This window comes from Nannospalax galili, unplaced genomic scaffold (genome assembly GCF_000622305.1).
Source record: "Nannospalax galili isolate Female #2095 unplaced genomic scaffold, S.galili_v1.0 scaffold50, whole genome shotgun sequence".
Taxonomy (NCBI): Eukaryota; Metazoa; Chordata; class Mammalia; order Rodentia; family Spalacidae; genus Nannospalax; species Nannospalax galili.
Window position 1 is genome coordinate 518,085 of NW_008328749.1, and position 16,269 is coordinate 534,353.

Genomic DNA, 16,269 nt, shown 5'->3' on the forward strand with positions numbered 1-16,269 from the left:
ACTTTGTGAGCTCTATCCAAGGAAAAGGACCCAGAAAGCCAGCCTTCTGCAAAGGTCCACAGTAGTAAACTGTTTATTTGGAATGGTAATAACAACAACAATAATGGCATGACTTTTCTCTACATTTAAGGGGAAAATGACCATGAACGTTGAGTACAATGATAGCTTTGCAGATGTGCTTGTAGTACACGAGAGTAGTATGCACATTAAACCCCACCTTGGAGCACAACTCAGTCCTCCGCAATTCCTCATGGTATTTCCTTTATTGAATTTCACAGGATGTAGCCATTGTAAACGGTCTCATATTACTCACAACCAAAAACAGCTAAGGAGACTCCTTACTCAGTGATTACAGTTTACCCTGCTTCTGAGGACTACAAATGGATAAAACTGTTTCCTGGGGAAATGCTAATATGCAAGGATATATTGTTCAGAATGCTACCCTGAAATCATTTTTATGATATTATTGAATTACATCCCTTCAAATTGCTTTGCTCCTCTTGTTAGTGAAATGATGCCATATTTCACCTCTAAACTAACAGTACTCTCTGGCACCAAAAAGAAAGAAGAAAAAGAATGAGCCAGACAGGAGCAGATGATGAGAGGCAAAAATGCTTCTGATTTTCTACTCAGTGCATGCATATGGTTGCTAAATAAAAAGCCTTTTAAATATCTTTTATTTGTAGCTTCTAAAGAAAAATGGTAATAAAAATGAAAAGGCAAAAGCAATTTTCTTTAACACTTCTTGGCATGTTTTCTCTTTCAAGCCCCAGTAAAGTTAGTTCAGAGACATAAATAAAGCCATTGGGGCACCAAGCTGGACTTCATCCATCCTCTGAGTCAGCAGCTTGCCAGGTGATTGCTCAGATAGAACTGCAAGGCTCCACTGGAATGTTACAGAAAACAGAAATCATGATAATCCCATTAATTGAATAAACTGTGATCATCTCCCTTCCCCTTGTCCAAGGTCTGCCCTCGATATTTAAAAGCAGGAGGCAGGGGAAACACCTGCATGCTCTCCTGCGTGACAAAGGTGAAGAGACTTCAGGACATTTTCTTCTCCTTTTCCTCCTAACCTGGCTTAGAACAAACCTTGAGCCTCTCGTCACTGTTGTTGGTTAATCATGCTCAGACCAACAGTGCATATGAGTGCACTGAGGAGCATTCACAGCCCTGTCTGTTCACATGCAGAAAACTAAGGGAAAAAAATCACCTATCACTGCCTTGGGACCCACCAAAAGCAAACTTCTTTCAGACAATAATTTCCTGATGTCAACCTGAAGCTACAAATTTCTCTTTAATCTCTCCCTCACCACAAGTCCAAGTGACATTTTAGCTTCTTTTCAATGTGCTGCCCAAGTCAAGCTTCCTAACTTTTAAGCAGCCTCAGAAGGAGGTGACAGGATGACTTCTGACACAGGGAACAGTAGACTGAGAATGTGACTGTGACAGGCATGCCTCCTTTTGAAGTGGAAATGTACATAATGTGACACATACAATGCATAGTATACAAACTGAAGTGCATCAAGAGACTACTTAAAAATTTTAGGAATATGATCATTTAAATATGTGTATGTATGTGTTTGTGGGATGTATGTGAGCAAAGTAATTTTCTTATTAGACACAGAGTAAAGGGAAGATACTATAACCTCTGAACCATTTAGTAACTGTATTGCTTTGGAAAAGATACTTAAACTCAGTTTCTCCATCTTTAAAATATGGATACTACAGTTTGCATGTTAAAAGATTATTATGATTAAATAAAACACAAGAAGAAACTAGTACATAGCCCAATCAAGCATTGTAACTGCCATTATTATTACTACTCGAGTGGCATGTAATTTGAGAGCATAAATGCCAGAGTTAGGCATTCTTTCAAATGAAACCTCTTGAATGCACTGTTTCCTCATTCTGCTGATTCTCTGACTTAAGAGGAAGAGCATTTTCCTAAAAGCACTCCATGCAGCCTAGTGGTGGGAGAGCAGCTTACCTTGTGGGCACAGGCACCTCAGTCAGAGCACCCAGCATGACGGCCTGCTGTAGCCGAACAAAGGCAATGAAAGGGGTATCCAAGAAGTCGACCTCCCCAACCAGCACGTTGGACGCTTCTGCATCACGTGGCAATTTTTTCATAAATTTATTCTTCAGCTGCATGTGAAAGGCCAAGAAAACACAATTTATTTCCAGGCAGAGGAACAAGAAAATATACCACATACATTACTCATGGGAAGTCTCTTTAAATGAGTCTTCACACAGCAGTACATAGCTCAATGCTTTTATGTTTAACCATTAAATTATAGTAAATATTTGTCTGTACCTTTGAAAATATCAAGGATGTAATAACTATATATATACATACATATATATATATGCCAATATGTAACATACCCTGATTAATTTATTTATTCACTTACTCAATACAAACTATTAAAAGCATACTATAAAGACAGGCAGTGACTTAAATCAGAGGGATAGCGGGAGGACAAACTATTCCATTCTCTACTTAGGCTCATATTTCCTTGAAGAAAATAAAGTACAATTTCAAGTAGTGATAATTGCTAAGAAATAAAATAAAGAGGTAACTATTTTTCACAGAGTGGTCAAGGAGGGGCTCCAAAAAATTACATTTGACAGAGGAGTAAAGGTACATGCCATGCAAAGACCTGGGCTAAAACATCCTATGTAAAAGAAGGAAAATGCAAGGCCTTTGAACAGGAAGGAGGTCGGTGGCCAAAGAAGTAAGAAGTGTGGGGAGCTGAGGGACAAAGACTAGGAGACTAAAAGGAAGTGCACGTGTAATGGAGAACCATGTCCTAAGGTCCTGAAGGTCACCAAGAGGAGTTTGAGAAGGTCAGAAGGTGGAGAAGGAAGACATGACTTGGGAGTCATCAGGAAAACAGTGTTGAAGGTCACAGAACAGGGTACCACCACCCTGGATGTGAACATCAGCAAAGAAAGCAGGAAGACCCACGTCCTGGGCCACTCCATCTTTGAAAGGAATAGAGGACATTGTGGAAAACACTGAAAAACATCAGTGAAAAAGAAGAGGGAAACCAGCATGCCCCCACCAGCCAGGGAAGAAGGGTCCATAATGCAAATATGTCTGCAGCTGTATCCTAGGCTATTGAAATGTCAAAAAAAAAGATGAGAATTAAGAGTGGACCAATGAATGGTGGCCACACTGGCAAGTTTTGATAGAGCTGTCACGGCAGACGCTAGGCTACCACATGCACAACGAAGTTGAGGAGTGGAGGGGGGGATAGAGATGGCAATTTTGAGAAATACTGCTGCAAAGGAAAGCCGCGAATTAGAGAGACCAATGAGGGGAGAATAAAACAGGACATTTTTTTTAGAAGGAGTGAAGACAGCCCTTTAGAAGATGTAAAGAATGAGCTAAGGGAGGCAAATCACTGCTCCAGGAAAGGTGAAGAATAATTACAAATAACTCCCTACCAAACAACCTGGATCCTATGAGTGGGTACAATATCCACACAACAGATAGAAGAATCAACTGTTCATAGGAACACAGCTTACAGTCCCACCAGGAAAAGCAGACTGCATGGGTTCAAACGTGGGTGATTTGAGAGACTTGAGAGGTGGTGATGAGGGCTTCTGAGGACTTGTATTTTTGCACTGCAACACAAGTGAGCTGATGGTGAGGGGGAGGGAAGTGTTTGGAGGTTTGAGGAGAGATGAGAGGGTGTAAAGCCGTTTTATCAGTGTGAAAGCTGCTGGACCCAGTCAATTTGAAAGACTGTCTTAAAGGTATCATTTGTTCACATAACTCAAGGAAATCATTTCAGTAATCATGGAACAGAGATAAATCTTACAAGACCACACAAAAGATATGGACTTGTGATACGTACTTTTTAGCCACTAGAAATGTCTGCCACTTCAAGTAAAAAGCACCAAGGAGCTCAATCGGTTCTGACATTGATCCCTGCTGAGTGGTAGGCATGACTCAATATCCCCAATTAGTAAGAAGGCTGTATCATTTTATTTTCTACTTAAAAGTTTCTTAATTAGGGAAAATAAATGACATGAAAACTGATGTCTAGAGCTCTACTACCCTCCATTGGCTTTCATCACCTCTTATGTAAAAGAAAGCTGGAAGATTAAAAAGCAAAAATGTTGGAACTAAGACATTAGTGGAAGTCTAAGTAAATAAGTAAAAATAAAAGTGAAGTATATATTCTTAGATCTCAGGAACATGGCCACTTCTAAGCAGTATGGACTTTTCCAAATTTCCTATCACTCATCAAAGCATATTAAATGTTATATTTATAATGTCGTTTATAAGAAAATTTTATAGAACTAGAGATCATCATAGTAAGTGAAGTAAGCAAGACTCTGAAATATAAATATCACATTTTCACTCATATGATTATATGTGGAATCTTAAGAGTCTCATACTTGCTGTTAAAAAATGTCCTTCAAAGCTCAGCATAGCATATTTCACCCCCTTAGCCCACTTCCCTGGGAATTTCATTAGTACTCATTTCTGAATCACAATTCTGCCCAGATGCTTCCAAGAAGGTAAGAGCAATTTGTGGGAAATAAACATAATTCATCTGCAATTAATAATATGAGTGGGAGAAGCTGATCTTTTAGTACTGAAAAACAGATCGATAAACCATCAAAACATACAGAATATCCAGTCAATTAGATACTCCCACAGTGCCCTGTGGTTCTGTAGCACCTTCATCAAGACCTCTTTACTCCTTACTCATACTCAGAAGTTAGGAGTTAAGGCAAAACAAAACAAAGTTCTAGATTCTCTAAGGAGAGACTATTGTAAAGACATGTTCTTTTAGTTTAGCATTCCCAAACTGTGCTTGCAGAATTCTAGTATTCCACTAGAAACAGTAAATATTCTAAAATAAAAATATTTAGAGCCTCAGGTACTCCCAGAACTGTCCATAGATGTCCATCTTCTCAATTTGCACATAATCTTGGCAGGATTTTGTCCAGTCTTCTATCTTTAAAATGCTATCCTCTAATGCTGATGACTCACAAATATGTATCATCAGCCAAAACCTATTCCCTGGACTCCAGACTGATAACACCTGCAACTGGATTTCTAACACACATATCAAACATACATCCAAATTAGCCCTTCTGAAAGTCCCTGAGGCCAGCTCTCCCTAAAGTCTCCCCTGTCTGGAGAATAGCAATTCCATTCTTCCACTGCTCAGACTCAAGCCCTTGGTGCCATCTTCAGCCCTTCTTTTTCTCATACCCAGGTCCACTCCATCAGCAAATCCTATTAGAGCTATAATCACAGCACACCTAGAATCCCACTGCTTCTCCTCACCTTCATTGTCACCATCCTGATCTAGGCTTGGGTCTTTCTCTTTATAGCATTGGCTTCCCACCTGGATCACCAGCTTCTGCCCTTATTCCTCAACTCTTCACCAAAGCCACACACAGGTCAGACACACCAGACGCCAGATCATGTATTGGCTACCATTTCATTAAGTGAAGCCAAGGCCTTCAGGAGACCCCTAAATCCTAGCATCATCTAGAGGTCACCAGATCCATATCCTGATCTTCTACTCTCTCCTGATCTTCCTTATGCCACAATTCAAGGCTCCATGTCCTTACTCTGATGTTCCAGGCCTGCTTGGCTCACATCTCTTACACCTGCTATTTTCTCTGAGGAATGTCCACAGGACTCCCTTCCTCACACCCTTTAGTATCTACTAAAAGTCACTTTCTCATCAGGAGGCTTTCCCCACTCACGAGTCAACTCTCCACTCCCTCTCCCCACAGACACTTCTCATACCTCTCTTGTGCTTTAGTTTGTGTTCCTTGTTTTTAATCACCATCAAACAAATCATATGGACTATTTATCCTTTTATCACCTGCCTCCCCATTAGAAGCTCCCTGTAGGTGAACTGCCATTTAGTGTGTTCAGCATTAGGTCTCTTATGCTTCAAGAGTATGAGTGCCTGAGAAGAAAAGTTCAACAAATTGCTGTTGAATGAAAAGGACAATTATTATTTCTACTCTTCCCCACACAATTTCCTCTTGACTTTTTGTTTAACCTTTTGTTGGGGGGGGGCATGTGTACATGTGGAGGCCAGAGGTTGATGTTGATAATTATCTTCAATTGTTCTTGCACTTTATTCAGTAAAATCTCTCTCAATCAAACCAAAAGCCCACCAGGCTACCTAGTCTCACTAACCAGCTTGCTCTGGGGATCCCCATCTCAGCCTTCTTGAGGCTGAAATCATAGGCAGGCTACCATCGCCACTTAGCATTTCTGTGGGTTCTTAGGATCTGTGTTCCAGTCCACATGCTTGCCTTAACCATGGAACCATCTCCACAGTCCCCTTCTTAATCAGTTAGGCACATCTCACTGAGGCTATATAAGTAAACAAAAGATCTAGATACGGGCCCTGTTAGGTAAAATCCTTCCCAACAATAGTGACAGGTGCAAAGGATATACATGATCCACACACAAGAACAAATCTTTTTGTATTTGTAAAACAAAATCAACATTCTCCATGTTATTTGAGATTGTTCCCCCTGTGTTGAAAGGAACACGTCAGGACTTTAACACCAGAAAAGAATAAGGTCAGCACCAAAGCCGAAGCAACAGAAGCAGTAGAGAGAAGTAGCTGAAGAGAGGGATGGTTACATCCCAGTCCCGGTACTTCATGTCCTACAGCCCTTGTAAGAATCCTTCTGCAGTTTAATAAACCATTACATCCCCTTTCAGGCTTAAATTCATCTGAAGTGTATTTCTATCCACTGCAGAGCCCAGCTACAATGGTGTATTTGTCAGATAGATTTGAGGAACACCAGGTTAAATAAAATTAAATAAGCTTCTGTACTATAGACTTTCTCAGAGCTTTTAGTATGCCTGTGTGGCTCAAAATGCTTTATCTCTCAGTAGAAGAACAGGCACATTATGGTATGAAATCAGATTACAAATGCTGCTTTAGATAGAAACATTCTCCTCTTTCGTCTAATCCCACTCTTAACTCCTTTATTCTCTTCAAACTGTATGGGTGCCTACATCGTTCAAGGTCTGGCAGTAGGTACTGGAGAGAATAAACAGATCCTACTCTCCTGACATTCACAGGCCAATAAAGAAGTAAATACAGAATGGCTGTAATGAAAGAAGAAACATAAATAACATGAAAGCTACATTGCACAATGGGAGGTCACAAAGCACAGCAATCACACCTAGTAACAAGGTTCAAGAAAGGCTCCTCTCTCAGTCAAAGTTTAAAATCTATCCCACAATATTGGCTTATCAAACACTGATTCATACATGTTATCTTTCTAAGGAGACCAATAATATCTGATAATGACTGAAATAGAAAACCCAATTCCAGGCTTACACAGAAATGTAAAGAATAGATGTGGGATTCACAGAAATCAAAGGATAATGAAAACAAGAATATAATTCAAGGATTGCAAATAACGTTGAAAATTACTCAATAAAATCATCTGGATTGAATTCCAAAGAGAAGTTTGATGCTCCCTCTTTAGCAATCATTTTCTCTAAGGGACACCCAGCCTGGACGCTATGCAGGGTCAAATATAAGAACACACACTACAAAGAAAAATTCCTTTAGCCAACCTTGATTTCAGAGAAATAGATTTCAAACAGCTGCATTGTGGCACTCCAATCATTGCAATATCCCATGGCTAGCTCAGCAGTTTTGTGACTTTCTTCTTTTGGCCTTTACCAGATTTGAATACAAGCTCTGTGTATACAGATGTACGTATTTCAAGCTTCTTCTATGATGTATTCTTTCTTCCAGAGTGCTCTAATTTCTTAGACATATGCAGTGTATCTTTTGCTATGAATGTTTATTCTTACATTTTCTTGATCTTATTTTCAGAGGGCTTTTCTATGAACCTAGAGTCGAGACACTAGAAATTCTGAATGGATAAAGAAGAATAAACTACAGACAATGTAACTTCCTTGGGATGATGGTTCTGTTTCAAGATGAGAAAGTTCTTCAGCCACTAATGACTTGTACCAGTCAACTGAAAAAGTCAATCATTCATTCTACACTTTGGCTTCAGATTTTCCTACCCTCAAATCGGAAAACAGTTTGAATCATATAATGGTTTGTAGATGGAACCCATCACAATATAACCGCTAATCAATTTTATCTAGCTATTATAACCACTTATTAATGTCATGTCCTTCTAGCCCTTTTGATACCACCCTCAGACCTAAAAGTACCACCTGCAAGTACACCCAACCTACCATCGCCCTCAAATAGCAGGCAACTATTTAAAACTTTTCTACTTTTCTCTGCCATTATTATTGCATTAAAGTAATTGTATCTAATAAAGTATAATTTAAAAGCAAAAATACTTATGGTCTGTCCTCAAATCTGACTTCTCACGATGTGATTCTGTAATCTATTCAACATTTTTAAGTGATACTTAAAACTCATCTAGGGCTAGAGAGATGGTCCAGTGGTTAAAAGCACTGGCTCCTCTTGCAGAGGACCCAGATTCAGTTCCCAGCACCTACATGGCAGTTAACAACCATCCGTAAGTCCAGTAAGTTCCAGGGGGATCTGACATTCTTTTCTGACCTCTGTGGGCATTGCAGGATAAGAATTACAGGATATGTATGCACTTACACACACGCAGGCAATACACTCATATATGTAAATTTTTTAAAAAGAATTTAGATCTTAGGTAAGAATTTAGGCTGGGTGTTACATACTTGGTGAACTACATAGAGACTGAAACCCAGTTTTCAATCAGCATAATTCCAAACTGAATAGTTATATGACTTGTCCACAACCTAAATGCCAACCAAAAAGCAAAATAAATAATATCTGAAAGAAGACAGCATCATTCACAATAGCAAATCATCTTCACTGTGTATATGTTATATCTTATATTTAATCAGAATTACCAGGCATATTAGTAGATAAGATTAAATGATTGGTGCAAGAGAAAAAAATCAGAAGTGAGAAACAGCCTTAAAGCAGAGCTACCCAGTGAGTTCTTAGATACAAACTTCCAAGTAACTTTGTATTGGGGAAATATTGGTTATAAGATGTGGGGTTTCATCAGAATCTATTTTAAAGGAAAAATAGTTGTCCTAGTGATTAAACTATATCACTAGCTTGTTAAAGTATTACTTATAAACACATGATATATTAAAACATGGAATGCAGATAAAACCACGTCTTCACTAAAATTCACAGCTTTAACTGAAAATATTACAAAAGGTCAAAGTTTAAAGATCTAAACATAGACATCAAGAAGCAAAAGCTAAGCATTAAATGAGGGATTAGCTTAATAATCCTGCACATGCCTAGTATGAACAAGATCTGAGATTTGAGCCCACCACCACCACATAAACACATATAAACACTTCAAATTAAACAAACAACTAATAGTATATGAACCCCAGTGAGGGCAAAGGGAAAAAACAATAAAAATAAAATAATAAAATAGAAATCAAGCAAATATATAATACTTTTTGGTTGGAGCTCATACTCTGACAGGCATTGTCTTAGTTCATTTGTCTAAGAAGCCAAATAGCTATTGCTTGATAGCCCGTAAGTCTAAAATGTTTACAATCACTTATAATGTTATTGGTACTTAGGAACTATGATATGATCTGAGGTTTCCAGGATACATAAAACATGAAGGAGTGCAAAGTCAGAAGACAAGATACCAGAACATTCTCTGGCTATGCTTTTCCTCAACTTCTTTTTTTACCATTTTTATAAAATATGACTTCAAAGTGAAAACAATTGCCTGAGGGTGAAAATTTGATTTTACAAATTTCTTTCCAAATTTAGATGTCTTACCAACATCAATGCAAATAAGTCTGTAAGGCAGCATGTTTACAAATGGCTATCAAGCTAAATATAACATTAAGTAGCTCTAATTTCCTAAACAGAGTGACATTTCAAGCAATGACCTAGTTTCAAAATTAACTTGTCAAAAATCTCTAAGTCACATTTTGTGTCTGGTAATATTGTTTAAATAATATTCTTAAACATATATATATATAGCTCCTTATCATTTTAAAGCATGTTCATAAATGCTATTTTTGAGAATTCATTTTCTTGAGAATTTCATACATGCAATTACATGTATGAGTACTGCATTTATATCATTTCTACCCCTCCATCTCTTACTTCAACTCTTCCCATGCCCCAACATACAAACATCCAAACACGCATACACCCCACACACACAACACACGCACACACACACAATGTATTGAGTCTATTTAGTGTTGCTCCTACATATGCTTAGAGTTGACCTCTTCAGATTGGATAATCTAGCATCAGTCCCTGGAGAAAACTGATTCTCCCTCTCTCAGCAACCATTGATTGCCTACAGTTCATTATCTGGAGGTGAGAGTTTGTGAAATTTCCCCCATCCACATTGGCATGTCAACTAGTATTGTCATAAAGCAGGTATTGTTTAGATAAGCATAGTGTTGATATGTCATAGGTATAGCTTCCCTGTCGTGTATAAAAGATATTATCTAGCAGCAAGTGTCCTGGCCCTCTGGCTCTTACAATCTTTTCCCTTTCCTGCAATGTTCCCTGAGCCTAAGGTGTAAGGGTTGCATTGCAGACATATCAACTGGGGCTGGGCAGCCCCATAGTCACTTATTCTCTGCATTTTGCCCAGTTGTGCATCTCCGTAATAGTCTCTATCTGTTTTAAAAGTAAGCCTCTTGGATGAGTCATAGAGCTACACTTATCTGTGGATATAAGGATACACATTTGGAATATAGTTAGAAATTATACTGGATTAGGAAAGGGCTAGTAGTAGGTGTATGACCTCTCCAGCCATGGGTAGTTCACTCTGTTTACAATGTCAGGCCTCAAGTCCATTTAGACAGCTGTTGCTTACCCCCAATATAAAAGTGCCACTATTGCACCATTGGGAATATTTTGCTGGGCAAGTCATTGTGGCTTTAAAACTGGGTAGTGCTGATTGCTTTTCTCTCATGGAGCTTGCATAGTACCTTCTAATATTATGAGGGCTAGTTTTCAAGGAGGAACTTCCAGGCCAGCTCCAGCTGGATTCTTCCAAGTACTGTGTCTGAAGTGTGTGGTATCTTCAACAACAGGGTCTTACCTTTGAGTTCTGAGACAATCAAGGGCAATGGCAAAAGTCTATATTGCTTTGGGAATCTCTTGAACTACTATCCTGATCAATAAGGAAAACCTTGAAGGGAGGTTTTTCCATTCCTGACACTGACATTTTGTTAGATAGCCTATAACTATATATGCACGCATGCATATATATATATATACATGTGTGTGTATATTTTTAAATATAATACATGTATTTTTAAATAAGCTTATAAAATAATGTGCTTCCCTATGGCTTTTCCAGAATGTTATTTTAATTGAATTCTTACAGGTAGCTTGTAAAAAATGTATTACACCATTTCAAAGATGAGGGAAACTGAGATCCAAAAGGTTTAAGAGTCTTCATCAAACTCACTGAGTGAAATGGCTTAGTCAGGACTTGAACTCAAACCATACATCCAACTTACAATACCGTGAAATCCTTATATGTCTGAAAAATAAATTTTACTACCTCAAGTTTAGAAGTTCTTTACCTAAAGTCTCTGGGCCTTTCACATAGCAAACCAGAGTTGAGACAGCTATACAGATAACCTTCAAAAATTATAATAAGCCCATTTAAAATATTTACTAGTATTTACCTGCATAAAATAAAATAAGTCAAAAGGAGAAGGGGGAGGAATAAACAAAAATACAGAAAATAGCACTTGAAAGGGGATTTAAAGAAAAACATGAGCTGAATTAGGTAATTTCTTCAAAGTCTTTGCCTATATTGTGTGCCATGAATTCCACCAAATGTAAATACAGGTCACTCAATCCATGTCTCAAGGAAGGAGACTTAAAATACTCAGTATTCTGTGTGGTAGGAAATCCCTGCTGCCCACATGCCCTCTGCCCTGCTCTGCTCCTCATATACTTCAGTTCCAGTTATGCCCTTCATGCTCGCCAGGCCTCATGGGAAGGATAAATCTGACCCTGACTTCCCCATCTTCCCTAACTTTCACCAGTCTGCCTTCTGTGATTGTACTTGGCACAGGCATCACTGATGGACTTTCTAAGATTCTTATTAGACCTTAAGTAGGTGCTAACATACTCTATAAAAAGAAACCACATATTATTCAACTTTGCTTCCTTGATGCCTTGCAGGTATAGCCCTGCAGTAAGTGCTCAGTAAACATTATTTAATACATGAAGTCCATGTGATCCATCCTAGGTTATGCATCATCATGCTCTGCAGAAGAAAATGAGGAACTGAAAGCCCAACTGAAAGTGCTCCAGTTAGGTGGCAGCAAACTGAAGAAGATCCTCTGTAATAAATGAACGGTATCTGCTGTTCCAAAACTAGGAATCCTATGTTGTCCTACCCACCTTTTGTTGCTGTTGTTAAATCCTGCAGAAGTGCCTGAAAGTGCCTGGAGTTTTTTAGTGAACGTTTGAAAGGGATTCCTGCCTTTGGAGCTTAGTTGGACAAAGAAGTCCTTCTTTGCTTGTTCTAAAATAAGGTAAAAAGTCCTTCTTCAAATGTTATAAAAATAAGGTGAAAAGGTCTGGAGAAATGACACAGTGGTTAATAGTTCTGGTTGCTCTTAAAAAGGATCTGGGTTCAGTTACTACAAGGTGGCTAACAATCATCCATAACTCCAGTTCCAGGAGATATGACATCCTCTTCTGATCTCTGCAGGCTTTGCATGGCACGGGTGCACTTACATACATGCAGGCAATGCACTCATATACATAAAATAAAATTAATAAATAAAACAAAGGGTAAAGAACACTAATGCATCTCTCAACTCATCATTGAAGCTCCCTCATGCAACAGAGGGCAATGAACACAAAAGGCCACAAATAGCCAAAGCATAGAAAATAAGAGTCTGCAGAGTGTGAGCCCTATATTAAACTTCACTCACCCAGGGCTTAGGGCAGAAAGAGTGTAAAAGCCAGGGGAGGTGGTGCATGATTATATTACTGCTGGGTGAGGAAGAGCTGATCTTCTTTAAGGGAGAGGCTCTAAACACGCTGACTAGGCCCCAGTGGATGAGCTTGTAACTGAGTGACATCTAGGTATACTAACTTGACTCAATAGGCCTTAACATATATTACAGAATCCATGAAATCTGGTGGGGGGCTTTGGGGGGGGATGGATGGGTGAGGGGATATAAAGATGAGTAAGATGTTTTATATGAAATGCACAAAAATTCAAGACAAACTTACATTTAAAAATACATAAATTTTTATGATCCAGTGATACTATTCCTTGACATAAACCCAAAGAACTCACCACACTGTAGAGATACCTCTACATCCATGTTTGTTGCTGCTCTCTTCACAATAGCTAAGAAATGGAAACAACCTAAATATCCCTCAACTGATGAATGGTTAATGAAAATACAGTTCATCTACTCAATGGAGTTCTACTCAGCAGTAAGAAAAGATGAAGTTATGAAATTTGCAGGTAATGGATAGAGCTAGAAAGTGTTATACTAAGTGAAGTAACACAAATGCAAAAAGGCGAGGATGTATGTTCTCCCTCGTTTGTGGATTGTAGAACCACTTCCTTATATGTGAGTGTATAAATTCTGATGTAACACCAGGAGTCAGGAAAAGGGAAAGGGTACATGGAGATAAAGGACAAGAAACAACCTGAAAGGGGGATAGTAGGAAACAGATGTTATCAGAGAAAGGTGGAAAAAGTGGGAGTATTCAGCAGGGAGGAGAAGAGGGAGGGACATGCAAGGGACCATGGTGTGGGGGAGGAAGGGAAGTCAGGATAGGAAAAATGTCAGGAGTTGGGAGGTATTGGGGGGAGGGGGAGGGGGAGGATAATGGGGGCACACTGACTAGAGAGGGATGGAGGGGGAAGCCATATGAGAGTGGAGATGAATGAATCTTGGGGGGACGGTCTAGGAAACCTAGAGGGAAAAGTGATGCCCTAAAAACCCTATGAGACGTGCACATAGAGTGTCTGAACATTAATGCATATGTACACCTGGGAGCTGCTTAGCAGTGCCAGACAGAGAGACCTCCCTTGGAGTGACAAGCATGCCATACATCACTCATCAAAGAAGATTCTTTTTGAAACAGATGGAGGCTACTGCAGAGTTGCACATCTTATAAGGTATTGGTGCTAAGATCCACAAATGAGGGAGAACATGTGTTGCTTGTTTTTCTGAGTCTGTGTTACTTCACTCAGTGTAACAGTTTCTAGATCCATCCATTTACCTCCACATTTCATGATTTTATCTTTCCTTACCACTGAGTAGAACTCCATTATGTATATGTACCACATTTTTATTATCCAGTTGTTAGTTGAGGGATATTTAGGTTGATTCCTCTTTTTAGCTATTGCAAAAAGAACAGTGACAAACATGGATGTACAAGTATCTCTGCAGTGAGATGAATCCTTTGAGTATATGCCAAGGAGTGGTATAACTGGGTCAAATGGTGTGTTTGTTTTTAGTTTTGTTAAGAGTTCGTCACAATGCTTTCCATAGTGGTTGCACTAGATTGCAATTCCACCAGCAGTGAGTGAGTGCTTCCCTTTCCCACATCCTCTCTAGCATTTGATATAATTTGTTCTCTTGATCTTTGCAACTCAAGACTCTGGAAATGCAAGATCAAATCAAACCTAAATCTGACAGATAAGAATAAATACGAAAAATCAGAGTGGAAACTAATGAAATAGAAACAAAACAATGTAGAGAATCAATGAATCTAAGAGGTGGTTCTTGGAACGTTTGACTAGATAGACTGTTCCTTAGCAGAGTTACCAGCAAGAAAATATGAAATTATGAAAATTTCAGGTAAACAGATGGAACTAGAGAGTTCTATACTAAGTGAAGTAACACAAATGCAGAAAAGCAAGGGAGCATGTTCTCCCTCATCTGCAGATTGTAGCACCAATCCCTTATGCATGAGTATATAAATTCTCATATGACACCAGGAGCTAGAAAAATGGAAAGGCTGTAGGGAGGTAAAGGAAAAGAAAGAACCTAAAAGGGGGATAGTAGGGAACAGATGTTACCAGGGGGGAGGTGGGGAAAGTGGGAGGTGGGAAAGTGGGAGTATTCAGCAGGGAGGAGAAGAGGGAGGGACATGCAAGGGACCATGGTGTGGGGGAGGAAGGGAAGTCAGGATAGGAAAAATGTCAGGAGTTGGGAGGTATTGGGGGGAGGGGGAGGGGGAGGATAATGGGGGCACACTGACTAGAGAGGGATGGAGGGGGAAGCCATATGAGAGTGGAGATGAATGAATCTTGGGGGGACGGTCTAGGAAACCTAGAGGGAAAAGTGATGCCCTAAAAACCCTATGAGACGTGCACATAGAGTGTCTGAACATTAATGCATATGTACACCTGGGAGCTGCTTAGCAGTGCCAGACAGAGAGACCTCCCTTGGAGTGACAAGCATGCCATACATCACTCATCAAAGAAGATTCTTTTTGAAACAGATGGAGGCTACTGCAGAGTTGCACATCTGTTCAGGCACAGAGAACATACACCTAGGAGATGCCCAGTACTAGACAACGTATCTGCAGTCAAATCTCTACAACTAAGGCTCATAGAACACGGTGGAATAAGGGGTAGAGAGAGGGCTAATGCATCCCTTAACTCTCACCAGAGAGAATTCCTTGCACATCAGAGTGTGATGCACATAGAAGGCCAGAGCTGGTCAAGTTTTGGAGAATAAGAGACTATAGAGTGTAGGATGGGACTCCTATATGGAACCTCACCCACCCATGGCTCAGGCACCATTGCAGAAGGGGAGGCAGAAAGACTTTAAGAGCCAGGGCTGGTTCATGAACATGGGGCAGTGGAGGCTTCCAGGCCACTGGAGGCTTGCTCATGTGAGTCTGTGGCAGTGGTGGCATTGAGCGCAGGACCCATGTCAGCTCAATTAAACAAGGGCCCAAAGAAGGGGTGAGAAATAGGTGGTTGGCCAGCACTAGGTTGAGAACTATTTAACAGTGATTGCTGCTGGGTGAGGGAGAGTATGACTTACATACAACCACTGGATGGGCTGAGTAGACTTTAGTGGACTCATTTACACTTAAGGACATTTGGGTACAAACACCTGAATGAATAGGACTTAGCATGTATGGAAGAGTGCATAGGGCTCTGTGGGGGGTTAGGGGGAGGCATGGATGGAGAAGGGGGGGCTGTATTTGAATGGGAAATGTTGAATGAAATTTAAAAAGCTCAGTAAATAAAAGTTACTTATAA

General features: G+C 39.6%; 1 protein-coding gene across 5 annotated transcripts in view; it reads right to left on the reverse strand.

The window, feature by feature from the left end:
• The window catches only part of Slc4a4 (solute carrier family 4 member 4), a 476,303-nt gene that overhangs the window by 119,595 nt on the left and 340,439 nt on the right, over window positions 1-16,269 (reverse strand). For all 5 annotated transcript variants that reach the window (XM_008829281.3, XM_029561709.1, XM_029561710.1 and 2 more), the window contains one exon: window positions 1,991-2,148. In XM_008829281.3, the coding sequence (XP_008827503.1) occupies window positions 1,991-2,148 (158 nt within the window). The remainder of the gene's footprint in view (window positions 1-1,990; window positions 2,149-16,269) is intronic.